Source organism: Vollenhovia emeryi, unplaced genomic scaffold (genome assembly GCF_000949405.1).
Source record: "Vollenhovia emeryi isolate VEMERY1.0 unplaced genomic scaffold, V.emery_V1.0 DF939241.1, whole genome shotgun sequence".
NCBI classification, from domain to species: domain Eukaryota; kingdom Metazoa; phylum Arthropoda; class Insecta; order Hymenoptera; family Formicidae; genus Vollenhovia; species Vollenhovia emeryi.
The window spans coordinates 315741-330071 of record NW_011967125.1 but is presented as its reverse complement, the minus strand read 5'-3'; the positions used below and the strand labels follow the sequence as shown (position 1 = coordinate 330071).

Genomic DNA, 14331 nt, shown 5'->3' with positions numbered 1-14331 from the left:
CTAGGAATTTTTCGAACAATTGTAAGTTCTAAAGTTTGATATTGAAAATTCAAAGATTCAAAAGACAGGCTAAAAATTACCAATTGGTAAGCTTATAAACGCTTTTACCGGCTGTAAATATTCTGCAAATCCCAAAAGTTTAAACTTAAAAGTTAACAAATCATTGAAGGAGTGAAATCGAAAAGAAGCAGAAACCATAAAATGAAAACGGATGTGATTTTTAAGAATTTTTATATTGTATGACTGATAATAAATACAAGGTTTGAGGTTAAGTTCTAGTTTGAACTTGTTCATCTGCACGGTTAGAGAGTTTGTAAAGAAACGTATGGTAAGTGCAAATAGCTAGTTGACTAATGAAAAACGTCAAGTTCTCGTCTTTTACTATAATTTCATTAAAATTCTTGCAAACAGACTTCAACAAATAAAAATGAAACATACATTGTTCAATCGTCCTTTCCTACAAGTAAGTTTTTACTGTCGGAGATTACGTTATTGTACTTCTACCGCAACTGCAACGGAATGCAACAATAAAAGACTAACAGGTATTTTCTGTATTATCTTACTTTTTTATAGATTTGTATACGTTAAAGCCTGCAAGTAAGCAAATCAATTACAAATTAATAAGAATAAAGGAGATAATATAGTCTGCATTATTATTCAAAAATTTATGTTACAACACAGATTTTCCTGCAACTTTTAAGCCAAAGGATGTAGCAAAAGGCTGGTATGACGTCTGGCAATGTAACAAGTACTTTGCCTCATCTAGGATAACAAAGAGAACGAGCAACAATGCACAAGATGAAAAGGAAGCCAGAGAAACTTTTAGTATGATTTTACCACCACCTAATATTACAGGAATATTACATCTGGGTCATGCACTTACCGTTACAATCCAAGATGTTCTGGCGAGATGGTTAGTAAAAATATATATGTAATATAACGTATGATACGTCTAGAATATTGTACAATAACATAACGTACGTTATAACGTTATTAGACATTACATGTTATGGAATTTGTATTGCGCTATTATTTACTTATTATAGGTAAATTTACCATTATATTATAGATTTTTTCTCTACTGCTCACGCACATACACACAGGCACAGAATGAAGGGTCATCCAGTGTTGTGGATACCGGGTCTGGACCATGCAGGAATTGCAACACAGGCGATAGTGGAACGTACATTGCGGAATACGCGCAATGTTACGCGACAAGACGTGGGCCGTGCCGAGTTCACGCAATTAATCTGGCAGTGGAAGGCGGAAAAAGCCGCGGTTATTAAGGAGCAGTTGAAAGCCCTTGGCGCTACGCTCGATTGGGACAGAGAATACTTCACCATCGATGAAGTAATATTTTTCTGTTGCCACTAGTACCAATATTCATTGTTACAATTATATTTGTTGTTTTACATTTATTTGTTACAGTATTATTGAATTTTCATTTATGCCTTTGCAGAGTCATAGTGCGGCAGTGACAGAAACGTTCGTACGGCTAAACGAGAGAAATCTGTTATACAGAGCCAGAGACCTTGTTAATTGGTCGCCAGCTCTGCGCAGCACAATCTCAGAAATCGAAGTCGAGGACTTTGTGGTGAACGGTAAGACGCGACTCCAGTTACCCGGCTATAATACCAAGATCACTTTCGGCCAGTTAATCAAGCTAGCATATCCAATCAAAGATTCGAGTAAGTATAAAAATTTATACCAACTAAAAGTGTATGTAAAGAGTTAAAAATAATCTATGTTTTCTAAAGGCCTGCATTTTGTTACTTTAATTTTCTAGCAGATATGTAAATATTATATTTCGGTTTCGCAGAGGAGGAACTGATAGTTGCCACAACTAGGCCTGAGACCATTTTTGGAGATGTGGCGATTGCTGTGCATCCAAACGACGATAGATATTCGAGATACATTGGTCAGCACGTTTTACACCCCATAAGAGAGACTTGTATACCCATCATAGCCGACTCTTCGGTCAAGAGAGAATTTGGCACCGGTAAAAATTTATCTAGAATACATTGATAAATTTAATATGTATTTAATACAGAAAAATTAGAAGAATGCAAACTTCTAGAAATTATTCTAGATAAAAACTTTTATTTATGTTACTAGATTAATTCCACTCACGTATTTATATTTTACTCAACTGATCGCCATTTATTTTATTTATTATTGGTGAGTATTTTGTTTTACAGGTGCAGTGAAAATTACACCGGCGCACGATCGCTTAGATTACAGCATCGCCATAAAACATGACTTGCCACTTATTAGTGTTATTGGTGAAGATGGCAACATGACGGATGCGTGCAAGGAATTCAAGGTATGACTCCGTACACAAGACTCATTTATTTCTTACCAGATTAATAATAAATTATCTCAGGGAGTCCCGAGATTCATTACACGGATAAAACTAATGAATCAACTATCGGCACGAGGTATGGTGAGAGGTGTGGAAGATAATCACCGAATGATACTGCCACTATGTTCGCGTACACATGATGTGATTGAGTACTTGCCAAAGGAACAGTGGTTCTTGCGCTGTGAGACAATGGCTAAGCAGGCCTGTGAAGCTGTTGCGAATGGTAAACTCAAAATCGATCCAAGCGATGACGACATTCACGAACAAATGTGGTACAAGTGGCTCGGAAATCCTAGGTAAAATTATCGTAAAATTATTAAATAAATACATAAACATAAGAATGAAGTAAATAAATAGATAAACATACATTCAAGCGTGTATATAAGTAATGGAATGAATAAAGAGATGCAGTATTTAATGTATAATATAACAAGTTAAATTTTTCTTCAGGGACTGGTGCGTGTCGAGGCAGTTATGGTGGGGTCATCGCATACCAGCGTATTCTGTAATTCATGCTGATGGTAAAGACGAGGATGGCGATAGTGATATTTTTTCAACCAGTAGCAACAGTACCACTTCGTGGATAATCGCACGATCCGAAGAAGAAGCGTATTCTCTCGCACGAGAGAAATACGGAGATACAGTGAGTTTACGTCAGGATCCAGATGTCCTAGATACATGGTTTTCCTCGTCAATTGTGCCATTCGCTACGCTTGGCTGGCCGAAAAATGTTAGTCTTTATTCTTCTCTCTGTATATGTATATATTTTATTAGATACAACTTTATAAATATTTTCTTATGTATATCGCTAAAATTTATAGACGGAGGATATGGCAAGACACTATCCGCTAACACTGATGGAAACAGGCCATGATATTCTCGTGTTTTGGGTAGCGAGGATGGTGATGCTAAGTCTGGAATTGACACAGCGTTTGCCTTTTAAAGTATAATTAGACACAAATTATTTATATCTATTTTTGAAAGTATACATATAATATTGTTAAGAGACTATACTTTAGTCTTAAGAAATATCTTTGTGTGCTTAAATTAATAATACAATTGATAATTATAAATTATGCAATTATGTATATAGCAAGTTCTACTTCATGGTGTCTTGTGTGACGGCAACGGCAAGAAAATGTCTAAGAGCTCTGGCAATGTTATCTCGCCTGAAAACATTATCAATGGTTGTACCTTTGAGGTAAATATTTTTCGAAACTATAGCAATTATTTTATTTGTTTTGATACTCTTATAATATAAAAATTCGCAGAATCTCTGTGAATAATAAAAATTAATTAAATTCTAACAAACTAAGATTATTTTTTAAAATTAATACGTTATAATTTTGTTATTTTTAAATTGACTGGAATACATAATTATAAATAATGCAGGAATTGAACGAGCAAGCAAGACGCAGTCACACGGCTGGTATTCTTAGCGCCGAAGAATTACAGCGAACATTACGTGTTAATTCAAAAACGTACTCGGCGGGAATACCAGATTGCGGTGTCGATGCCTTGAGACTATCATTATGTGCACGTAATATTAAGAGTAAGCAACTTGAAAATCTTAAGAAAGAGAGAAAAAGATTTAAGAGAATTTTAAGTTTTAGATATTAAAAAAAATTTAAGAATAGAAAAGTAATGATCAAGTTTGAGTACTGAGTAATGAGTTGCATTATTTTTATTATACTACTACATATTTAGTCTCCTCTCCTATAGGTCACACCATCAGTTTTGATGTGGATGATTGTCGAACAAGCAAGTACTTTTGCAACAAGATCTGGCAGGCAAGCAAATACGTCTTGCTGATGACAAAGGAAGATGAACAACACGAAAATAATGGAAAGGAGAATGATCTCGATCGATGGATTCTGAGTCGATTATCGTGGATGGTGGAAATGGTGAATGATGCGTTTGCCGAGCGAAATTTTCATAAAGCGATCGCTGCGATTCGCCAATTTTTGCACTATGAATTTTGCGATTTCTATGTGGTATGATATAAATGCATAATATTACTTGATATAATTAACAATACCATTTAAGGTTTTTCTAAATTGTTTAAGACTATTAAGATTTTGTTTACCACAAAATAATAATGCGGTTTACATGTATAATTAATTTACTCTATTTACTCAATAAGTAACTCTTTATTTTAGTGAAAAAAAAATATTTTTTTCTTCCTTTAAATATAGGAGGGTACAAAATTTGGGTTCAAAGATGGTAATTCCGCTGGGCATTCCAACACTCTTGCAAAATGTTTGGAAGTGTCATTACGCATCCTCTCACCTGTCACACCTTACTTATCGGACGATTTATATCTGAGACTTGCCAAGAAGGGGCTTCCAGGATTTCTGTCAGTCGCCTCGTTGCTTGAGACTTCCTATCCGATGCCATGCGAGGTATATACGAAGCAAATAATCTTCATATTATTACTCTTTTTGATATAACTTGCTCTCTTTTGTTTCATTCTAAATACTATTACACAATTAGATAATTTACTTTTATTCATTTTCCATTCTAACTTGTTCTTTTAATAGTTCGAGCATCTGAGAAATGTTGAGTTGGAGGAAAGGATGTGTGAACTCATAGATGTGATAAATGCGATTAGAAGCTGCATGGCGAATGTGAGCAAGAAGTCTAATCCAGAAGGTAAGTGATGATTAACGAGGTAGAGATGCTAATTATACATAATTTAAATATATACAGAATAAATTTTAATAAATTACTCGTAATTGCACAGTTAATATTTTGGTTGGAAATATGCGCGACTATCATTTTTATCTGGAGAATGTGAACCTGATCAAAGGAGTAAGCCGAGTCTGGAACGTCCGTGTAACGGAATCGGCGAGTGATGATAATTTTAATAGGATGATGACAACGACGAATGACAATAATTTCGACGGTGGCAGTATTTGTACCATCCAATACATGCATACAAACAATTGCTCGTTACTTATTACAGTCATGGTAAATGAAAAGCACACGGTGCTCAATTCTAATATAAATTAAATTTTATCCTCCTACCATTTATATTATTAATTATAACGTAATTATCTTTTAAATACAAAGGGTTTGTGATGCATGTAATTTATAGGATACATCGGTATTGGAACAAGTTAAGAAGAATATTGCGAAGAAGAATAACTCAGGAGTGCACTAAGAAGAAGAAAGCCAAATAGTACGTGCAACATTATAATTTCCATTTACTCATGTCCCTCTCTGTAAATAATGTAATTATTATATGTATAAATAAAAAAAGAACTATTCATACACTTCGGATTTAGTTCCTTCCAGTCAAATATATAAAAGTTTACACAACATACTTGCGAGAACAATAGTTAATTACACGTTCAATCCAATTAAGTCCAATGTAGTTTAATTAAAATTTTAGGTTGTTCTTTTAAATTGTGTTTAAATGTTGAAGTGTACCAAGTTAACAGCACACACGAATCTAATTGATTTCTATTTTCTTTCTTTTACGTGTCACGATCAATTATGATTTAAAATTTAAATATAGAAGCGGCATAAGTTATAATTGGATGTTGCGAATGTCAATATCTATAAATATAAAATATATTGACCGTGCGTTCTGATTATATTTTATATACATATTTTAAAAAGAAAGGAATTAAGCTTTGATAGATTTAATTATAAGTGGTCACATGCGCTGCCGGTTAAGTAGGGAATCTATAATTCTATACTCATGACATCTATGACAGTATTTATGTAGTTATTACTCCAGAAAATTAGGTTAGATCGTCAACACTGACGTTCATACACAACTGGAGGACCGAATTGATAATTAACAAATTTATAATACAAATCATTGAAGAATTATTATGGAAGCATTGAACGAGCATTTAGAAACTTTGGCCGGCCATGTTTTCGACAACGACAAGCTGGTAATTCTATCGCGATCATTTATATATAATATATTCTGCATTGTGTGTTTTATGTGCATATATTTAATTTTAGTTATTTTGTGTCATATCTAACGCAATATATTTTTAGGTAACCTACAAATGGCTGAGCAAAGAACTACGTGTCCACGTTAACATAGCAAAACAGATCTTGTGGGAGTTCCATCAAAAATATCATAAAAGCAATAACATTGAATGCACATATTTGCTAATAGGTCTTCTAAAGGACAAAGGAATACGTGTGGAGGTTGTCAGAGAGTCCGATGTATCTAAGGCTAAAGAAAAGTTCAGTAAAATTATGTCGGAGCATGTCTACAGTGTCCATAAACCGCTTGCGGATTTGGAACTGCTTGCCACTTCTGGTTCCGGCGATATAAATTACAGCGCAATAAAGTGCGATGCTTGCAAAGAGCGAAGTGATGAAGAAATGCAACTATTACGATGGGGCACGGTTGCCAAGAAGGTTGCAATGGAAAATACGACAAGTTCAAAGTCTACAAATTCAATAAATCCACCAAAAACAGAAAAGAATCCAACGACAGCAATGAAAAGTGGATTTAATAATCTGTTTAATAAGGCTGGAAAATCAAAGAGCCCTGAAAAATTGAAATCGTCCTTCCAGGAACGTGATGGAAACTCAATAAAGAAAGATAACGTTTTGAAGAAGAAAAATTCAGTGAAGAATAAAGATTCAACGGAGACAGATCAAGCTTTAATGGAGGAAACTGAAGAATTAAAAACTGGAAAAGACACTGTAGAGAAGGATACAAATTTTGCCCAGAAAGATAAAGATTCTGCAGAAAAGATAAAAAATTCAACTGGAAAAACTAAAAACTCCATGGCCAATTCTACTACTAAAAAAGTATCTTCACAAAATAATGCTGGGAAAAAAGGAAATTTGAATAACTTTTTTGGAAAGTCGACATCTTCAAAACATGTAGAAGTAACGCCATCAGAAGAGAAAAATGATAATGTTAAAGAGGAATTTACCGAAAGATCAAGTAAAGAAAAAGAAGCGAGTAAAGAAAAGAAGAATTTGCATGGGAAAAAGCGCAACAGAAGTAAAGAGACGGATAGAAATGCTAAGAAACGGAAGAGAGTTGTCGTACAGAATGACTCCAGTGATTCGGAGATACAAAGTGACATAGAGATGGAAGAATCATTTCCCGAAATGGAGCCGGAAACTCTTGCGAAACCAAAGAGTCCTTCTCCACCAAGAGAGAAACATGAAAATGGGAAAAGAAAAGTGTTGAAGTTAGTTAGTAAAACTTATAAAGAAGGCGAATACTTTGTAACAAAGAAGGAACATGTTTATGTAAGTTGTTCGGAAGATGAAGAAGAAAAAAAAGAAGAGATTAAAAGGAAAGAGAAGAAAGAGGAGGCCAAGATAGAAAAAGTAAAGAAGAAGCAATCTACCTTAATGGATTTCTTCAAGAGGTCTTAGAATTGTTCCTCAAAATCGCCTAAATAGTTCTAAATATTCATTTGTTTCATAAATAATTTGAATGTACATTAATAAATAATTATATATTTGTAATGACTGAATTTAATAGTTGTGACTTTGAGAGTGCTGTTTATATACATATATGAATGCTGATCAAACATTTGTTAATTTATTGCTTGGGAATTAAGGTCATTATTGTCACTATTGTCAAATATAAAAATATTGCTTGAAATTAATAATTGTTTTCAAGTATTATTTAAAATGAAATTTTTTTGTATAAAAAAATGACGTATTTTTTATTACTTTTGGAATATATTTGAAAAATGAGATATTAAGCAGATTAAAGAAGATAAAAATAAATAATTGAATAAAAATTATTACTGTGTATAATTTGATTTTCTATACAGCATATCCCAGAATAATCAAGAAATTCGATAATTGATTAAATTAAATCTATCGCATAATTCTCGCAAGTAAGATGAGTAATATGTAACGGATCACATGGTTGACGCACTTATCAGATATGCTATCAGGATTGGCTATAGTAGGTGTGTATCTACTGTGACTAAATATGTAGTAATCGCCTGCGCATAAAATCAGGGCGGACATCATGATGTTTAACATTATTGCATTGTTGCTTTTATTTCTGTGCAACCACTGTTGGTGTGATATATGTATAACCTGTGCATGCTCTATCTCAAGTAAGTCCAAGAGAAGTTAACACTTATAATGGATTAAAAAATAATAAGTATATAACTTTTGATATTGTATTACCATCGTATTACTATTACTAATTATAAATATTAGTTATATTGTTTCTCAAGAAAAGTTTGTAAGAGAAAATTTAATAAACTAATAAATAATAATGAAATCAATAAATGTGGTAATAATTGTTGTCATTTTCTTGTTCAACAATTGTTTCATATTCTTGTTGTTATGGTTGTTATTATAATTAGTAATATCACATGATTTGTAACAGGAGATGTGATTAGTAAAGTCATAAATGTCAATTTATTATCGTGGATTAAAAAATAATAAGTATATGACTTTTGCTATTGTATTACTATTACTAATTATAAATACAATGTCAATTTATTAGTAATATAAATCATAAATGTCAATTTACATATCGTTGTTCTTGCAGATACAGGACCAATTATTGATTGTCATGACAGACACTTGGGAACTAACGAAGTTCTTACCTTCGATCTTTTCACCTTCGATAAGCATAGACCACTAAACAAACTTATTCTTTCAAAAAACAATATAGTGCTTCTACCTCTAAATGAATTAAAACATCTGAAACACTTGAAAAAATTGGATTTGTCTCAAAATAAACTGGATAATATACATGCGGACATCTTCAAGACCTTAAACGAGCTTGAAGATTTAGATTATTCTAGCAATTCACTCTGGGGCTTCGATGTTTCCACTCTAAATACAGCTTCTTTCCTCTCCAAACTTAATCTGAGTCATAATCACATCAACAATTTGGAGAAAAACTCTGGAAATGCAACAACAAAATTGAAAATCCTTGATGTGTCTCGCAACAGTCTCATTGATTTGGTAATACGATCATTTTAACAGTGAAGATTTTTACTGAATTTAGTAATGTATAATAAGTGTTATAATAATAATTATAATATATTAACATTATGCCTATTAAATTCATTTATTTTATAGAATTTCCTTGATGGTACACCGGCGTTGGAATATTTAAATCTCTCCTTCAATAAATTTACCACTCTCTCGGCTAATCCTTTAGTTAATATGCAGCATCTGAAGATTCTTCGCGTTAACAATAATCAACTTCACTCTCTAAATTTTCAAAATCTTCCATCGTCACTGTTGGAACTACACACGGAGAACAATCTTATTAATACCATGTCATTCCAAAGATCATCGATTCATACCTTAAACATTCAAAACAATAATATTTCTAACATACATAACAATTTAACATTACTAGAAGAATTAAAAAATTTAAATATTAGTAGAAATTTTTTATCAGATTTTCCGGAAATTTTTCTGAAAAGTTTGGAAATGCTAGATGTTTCCTTCAATGATTTAACAATAATACCTGAAAGCATTTCTGTGAAAAATTTTCCGAATTTAAGAGTTTTTAAAGCCAATGGAAATCGTCTGAAAGACATAAGAATTTGGTCTGAATTGAATTTGGAATTATTTGAAGTAAGATTTATAGAGACGATTGAGAAGATTGACAAAGAATCATTTCTAATGTTAAAGGAGAGAAAAAATGGTTGTATTAATGTAACTATTTCGAGTAATACAAAATTGAGTATGATTCAAGAAAATGTTTTTCAACATATGAACATATGCTCTGTAAGTATTTTATATCGTTTTATGTAAAAGATATGTTTATTATATAATCTTTTTCCATTTTTCAGCTAGATTTGAGCAACAATCATTTCATTCACTTGCCATCAGAGCTATTTAATATAAAAGCTTACAATAAAAATGTTTCAAATTTAAGCTATCTCATTAATCTGCAAGGAAATCCATTTATTTGCAATTGCTCATTGCAATGGATGTTGAACGAATTAGTCCCAAAACTTTACGTTAGAAAACTCAGCCTTTTAGAAGATTTGAGGTAATTATATAATATTGTCAAATCGTTTAAAACTTATCTGCAATAAAAACTAGGGATTTCTTTCTCTTATTTCTTTCTCGATATTTTAAGTTAGAATTCTTAAGTTAACAATTGATTTAATTTACTATTTATTTGTGAAAATTACATACAAATTATTATCGTTATATCTTAAATTTCAAAGTAATCTCTCTTAATTTTTATATTGCACCATATCATTCATAAAAGAATATATCTTAATTTTCACAATTTATTGATTAGATGTGCTGGCCCACCGCCATTAGCCAACAAAAGAATGATCCATTGGTATAAATGGAAGGGAGAAGTCTTTTGCAATGAGTCTTCACATTTTTCGGAGAGAATAACCGTTAACGTTGCAAGTGTTTCTAGTAAACAGGTCGTGACATTCAGTACTGGTCCTGGAATGATTGCTGTTTTGGCCACGGCGATCGCTCTGCTTGCAATTCTAATGATAATCGGCATTCTATTGACTCGAAGAATGATGACGAAGAGAAGACGAATCAATCGTAGACTTTAAATTTCTTTATTCTTATAAAAACATGAGGACTGTTTTATTGGGAAAAAATATAAAAGATATTTTTTATTTTCTTAGCACAACTTACATAATATGCAATTGATGCAAGTTCTTGCAAAAATTGCATAAATTAGCTGTTATAATTTATAATCCTTTTTTAAATTTTTTACTATAGTACTTATTGTGTAACAGGAACGGTCTGCAATCATATATAATATACAATACAATTTATATAAAGAAACATGTCAAAAATCTCATCTTTGTGGATACATGCATACTTTAGTAGTTACAAAATAAACTTACTTTAATAAAGTTGTCTAATATTCACATACAATACTCTCTTCACATACCTTTAAATCGTATTTTTAAGAACTTTTACCTTTTGCTATTCTTAATTCACACTTAGTTCCCGTACGTTATAGAATTTCTTGAGATACTTAATTATATCTATTTTCCATTGATTAATGAACTTTATTTCGATTACTGATTATTTTATTTAACTAATCATAATTAAATCAAATTAATCTAAGCCAATTAAAAGAAATTAGTTAAATCATTTGAATGAATTGACTTACAATAATTTGAGATAATTATTTTATTTAATTATGATTCGATTTGGACGTAACAATAGTTATTAATCACTTTTGAATCAATAAGATCGACTTTTCCGTTTTTGCAACGCGCGAAGATAATCTCTACGAAAAGTAGAAAAAGTTCAATTTGATAAGGTCAAGTCTTTTACATCTGTAACACCTTTACGTTTATGATATTAATAAACGACAATAGATGTGACAATAGAAGCGTTTTATTACTAAACATTATCGATTTGCCAATGACTAGACGTTACCCTTGGATGTGGATTTTCCCTGAGCTCAGTCAGATAGTTGTTAATATTTTGATAATAACTCGGCTGACACCAGGTTTCGTTATGTGTGCCATCGACAATTGGAAGTATACGCTTGTATATGCTTCGGCAATTCTTGTAAAGGTCTTGCATCATACGGGGTGGTACCAATGTGTCCGCCAGACCGGAAATGAACAGAGTGGGTACTGTGACTGAGCGAACTTTCAGAATAGACAAATACTGCAACAAAAGTTAGGTGTGGATATAAAAAGTACGGAAATGTGAGGAATCATACAAGAAATATAAAATCATATAAAAATGCGAATAAATATGAGAATATAGAAGACAGATTATATAAATATAATGAATATATAAATTTTAAGAAAAATAATCATTTATAAAGATCTGCTAAACATGCTATTTTTTTTAATATAGAAAATGTTATTCTTTTTATAGAAATTTAATTTATAAAATAGGAGAACCAAAAGAATCTTATATATAAAACGAATGAAAGAATTCTAAATCTTCCCTGTTCTGCTTACCTTGTTCTTGTATACAAAAAGTGGCAAATACTGTAAAAATTTAGATCCTACAAATAAGGCGGCCATATCTGGGATACTGGTGAAGGTGTTTTCAAGTATAAGGCACCAAATTCTCTGTGAATTTTCCTCCTTCGTGGCTAAATCAATGGCTATTGCTCCACCTATATCAAAATTACAATTTAATCAAATTGAACTATTACAAGTACTGGTAATTAGTAAAACCTAAATTTAAAACACTAATAAGCATTCCAAGTAATCAAATTAGATTCCTTACCCAGTGATCTACCAAATACTATGATCTCATTGGTATTAATATCTGTTCTACTAAACAGATAATCTATCCCTGCTCGAGCATCCATATAAAGACCCTCCTCCGAAGGAGTGCCCTGCGACAGGCCATACCCTCGGTATTCTAACATTAGAATGTTGCACTGAATAGTATGATAGAGCCCTACTATATTTTGCAACCTGGAGGAAACATAAGTCTCATGTATCACGATACAACTTGTTACTATAATGCTAAATTAATACGTGGTAAAATAATGAATACCGATGGCCCATGTTGCCAGCATTGCCATGGAGAAACAGCAACGTAGGCACCTTCCTCATTCTATCTTCTGGCTGAGAAACGAAAAACATGTGCAGCATTGTGCCATCTCCAGCTCTGGTATATATACTTTGATAAGGTAAACTAAATATTGAAGGAGCCGGTACGTAAACTCTCGAATGGGTTGGGAGTTCTGGATGATAAAGAAGTTGATCTTCTCTGTGATAGAGTATTCCTGTAATGAGAAAAAATTCAGTCTTACATCTTTAACTTAATATAACACTTTGAACTCAATAATAAAAATTACAAGCTTTACTAAAAAGTAAAGAGAATATGCGTGTACAAACCAGTTGTGGCGAAACACAGCAAGAAGAAAGCCAAAACTCCACCGTACAGCCAATATAAAAAGAAGCACACGAGGATATATGCTCCACTGAAAGCCCAACACTTCATGGCTACATTCCCCAGAAGTCTAATTGGTCTGCTGCGAGCTAAACGTATTCTGAAGGACATTATTTATACGTTTTGTATAATTTACAGATGCTTTGCGTTATCTGGATAATCCAATAGTTTTCAATAAACAAACAGCTTTTGATTTGAAAACAGCCATGGTGATCCATTAATCACTGCAACTTGTCACATCTTCCCCCTGGAATATGTACAGAAAATTGATAAAGGTTTCCATAACGCTACATTGTGAAAAGAAATTATTTTAGGTCTATTCGTTTACTTCACTTCTCAACTTTAATTTATTGCAATGTGGTATCGGTTTGTTGTCAAATAAATAATATGAAAATTTATACGTTTTAATTTATTGCCTCGAATGAAATTGTATCAATTTTATTTCAAGGTATATAAAAAATGGTAAATAGAATTTTTTTCAATTGATCACAAACTTTTCACTTTGTTCATAGATTACATATAAAGAAATGAAATCGAAACGGAACTAGATTTGTTGAATTGCTTTTCGTTCTCTTCTTAACGTAAATGTATAAAAAGAATAAGTTAAACGAGCTGTTTGTGTAAATTATCGATAAAAGCTAAGTATATTACAATCCAACCTGCAAGACGAGAGATAATAACAATTGGAATTATAACGAACCTCAATGATCGAATCAGAGTGGAATTTTTGTAATAAAAAAAATAAGCGTTTTCGGTTCATCAAATGAATATTCTTCGAGTTATTTCACAATTATTATTATTAAACTGGCACGTCAAAATCATAAAATATGATGATTCCAGATGTTCATTTAACCTTTACGGTCTAGGACTCCGAAAAGAAAAGTGCAGAAGATGTGCGAGCGCCAATTGTCCACGAAGGAAGAAATACCTGATGGGAATATCGTCTCACTTTTGCGACTCGAAGCGCAGCAAATGAAAAGGACATGGCCAATGGCCATGATTTGATTGGCTTTGTCCTGATCGCCATATTGCGACTATTCTCCAATGAGAGGCGTTATTTATTAATAGTGGGGAAACGTGGACATGAACTACGTAGCATGGTGGAAGGGATAACATGGTGTGCT

At 32.3% G+C, this 14331-nt stretch overlaps 4 protein-coding genes across 5 annotated transcripts; 3 read left to right on the top strand and 1 right to left on the bottom strand.

The window, feature by feature from the left end:
* The first annotated feature begins 205 nt into the window (after nucleotides 1-205).
* LOC105560137 (valine--tRNA ligase-like) lies at nucleotides 206-5637 on the top strand. Of its 2 annotated transcripts, XM_012008979.1 has the most exons (17): nucleotides 206-328; nucleotides 412-542; nucleotides 682-913; nucleotides 1104-1350; nucleotides 1460-1688; nucleotides 1820-1999; nucleotides 2199-2323; nucleotides 2384-2658; nucleotides 2813-3092; nucleotides 3184-3306; nucleotides 3456-3563; nucleotides 3755-3914; nucleotides 4085-4356; nucleotides 4558-4764; nucleotides 4903-5014; nucleotides 5106-5332; nucleotides 5460-5637. In XM_012008979.1, the coding sequence occupies exons 2-17, from the start codon at nucleotides 428-430 to the stop codon at nucleotides 5523-5525; spliced, it is 2958 nt and encodes a 985-aa protein (XP_011864369.1). In that variant the 5' UTR covers nucleotides 206-328; nucleotides 412-427; the 3' UTR covers nucleotides 5526-5637. The 2 variants fall into 2 exon arrangements, with proteins under 2 accessions (XP_011864369.1, XP_011864370.1); XM_012008980.1 differs by lacking the exons at nucleotides 206-328; nucleotides 412-542 and having other exon boundaries at nucleotides 791-913; nucleotides 1070-1350.
* Nucleotides 5638-6082: 445 nt separating this feature from the next.
* On the top strand, nucleotides 6083-7961 carry LOC105560136 (DNA polymerase delta subunit 3-like). The gene is made up of 2 exons (XM_012008978.1): nucleotides 6083-6267; nucleotides 6377-7961. The coding sequence occupies exons 1-2, from the start codon at nucleotides 6205-6207 to the stop codon at nucleotides 7727-7729; spliced, it is 1416 nt and encodes a 471-aa protein (XP_011864368.1). The 5' UTR covers nucleotides 6083-6204; the 3' UTR covers nucleotides 7730-7961.
* A 132-nt stretch (nucleotides 7962-8093) lies between these two features.
* Nucleotides 8094-11183, top strand: LOC105560133 (toll-like receptor 8). The gene is made up of 5 exons (XM_012008976.1): nucleotides 8094-8430; nucleotides 8874-9295; nucleotides 9413-10072; nucleotides 10138-10340; nucleotides 10599-11183. Exons 1-5 carry the CDS (start codon nucleotides 8340-8342, stop codon nucleotides 10873-10875), a joined length of 1653 nt encoding a protein of 550 aa, XP_011864366.1. The 5' UTR covers nucleotides 8094-8339; the 3' UTR covers nucleotides 10876-11183.
* On the bottom strand, nucleotides 10908-14104 carry LOC105560134 (alpha/beta hydrolase domain-containing protein 13). The gene is made up of 6 exons (XM_012008977.1): nucleotides 13908-14104; nucleotides 13153-13454; nucleotides 12809-13040; nucleotides 12533-12726; nucleotides 12259-12419; nucleotides 10908-11956 (listed from the first exon to the last, which is right to left on the bottom strand). The coding sequence occupies exons 2-6, from the start codon at nucleotides 13316-13318 to the stop codon at nucleotides 11684-11686; spliced, it is 1026 nt and encodes a 341-aa protein (XP_011864367.1). The 5' UTR covers nucleotides 13319-13454; nucleotides 13908-14104; the 3' UTR covers nucleotides 10908-11683.
* Between the last annotated feature and the right edge of the window lie 227 nt (nucleotides 14105-14331).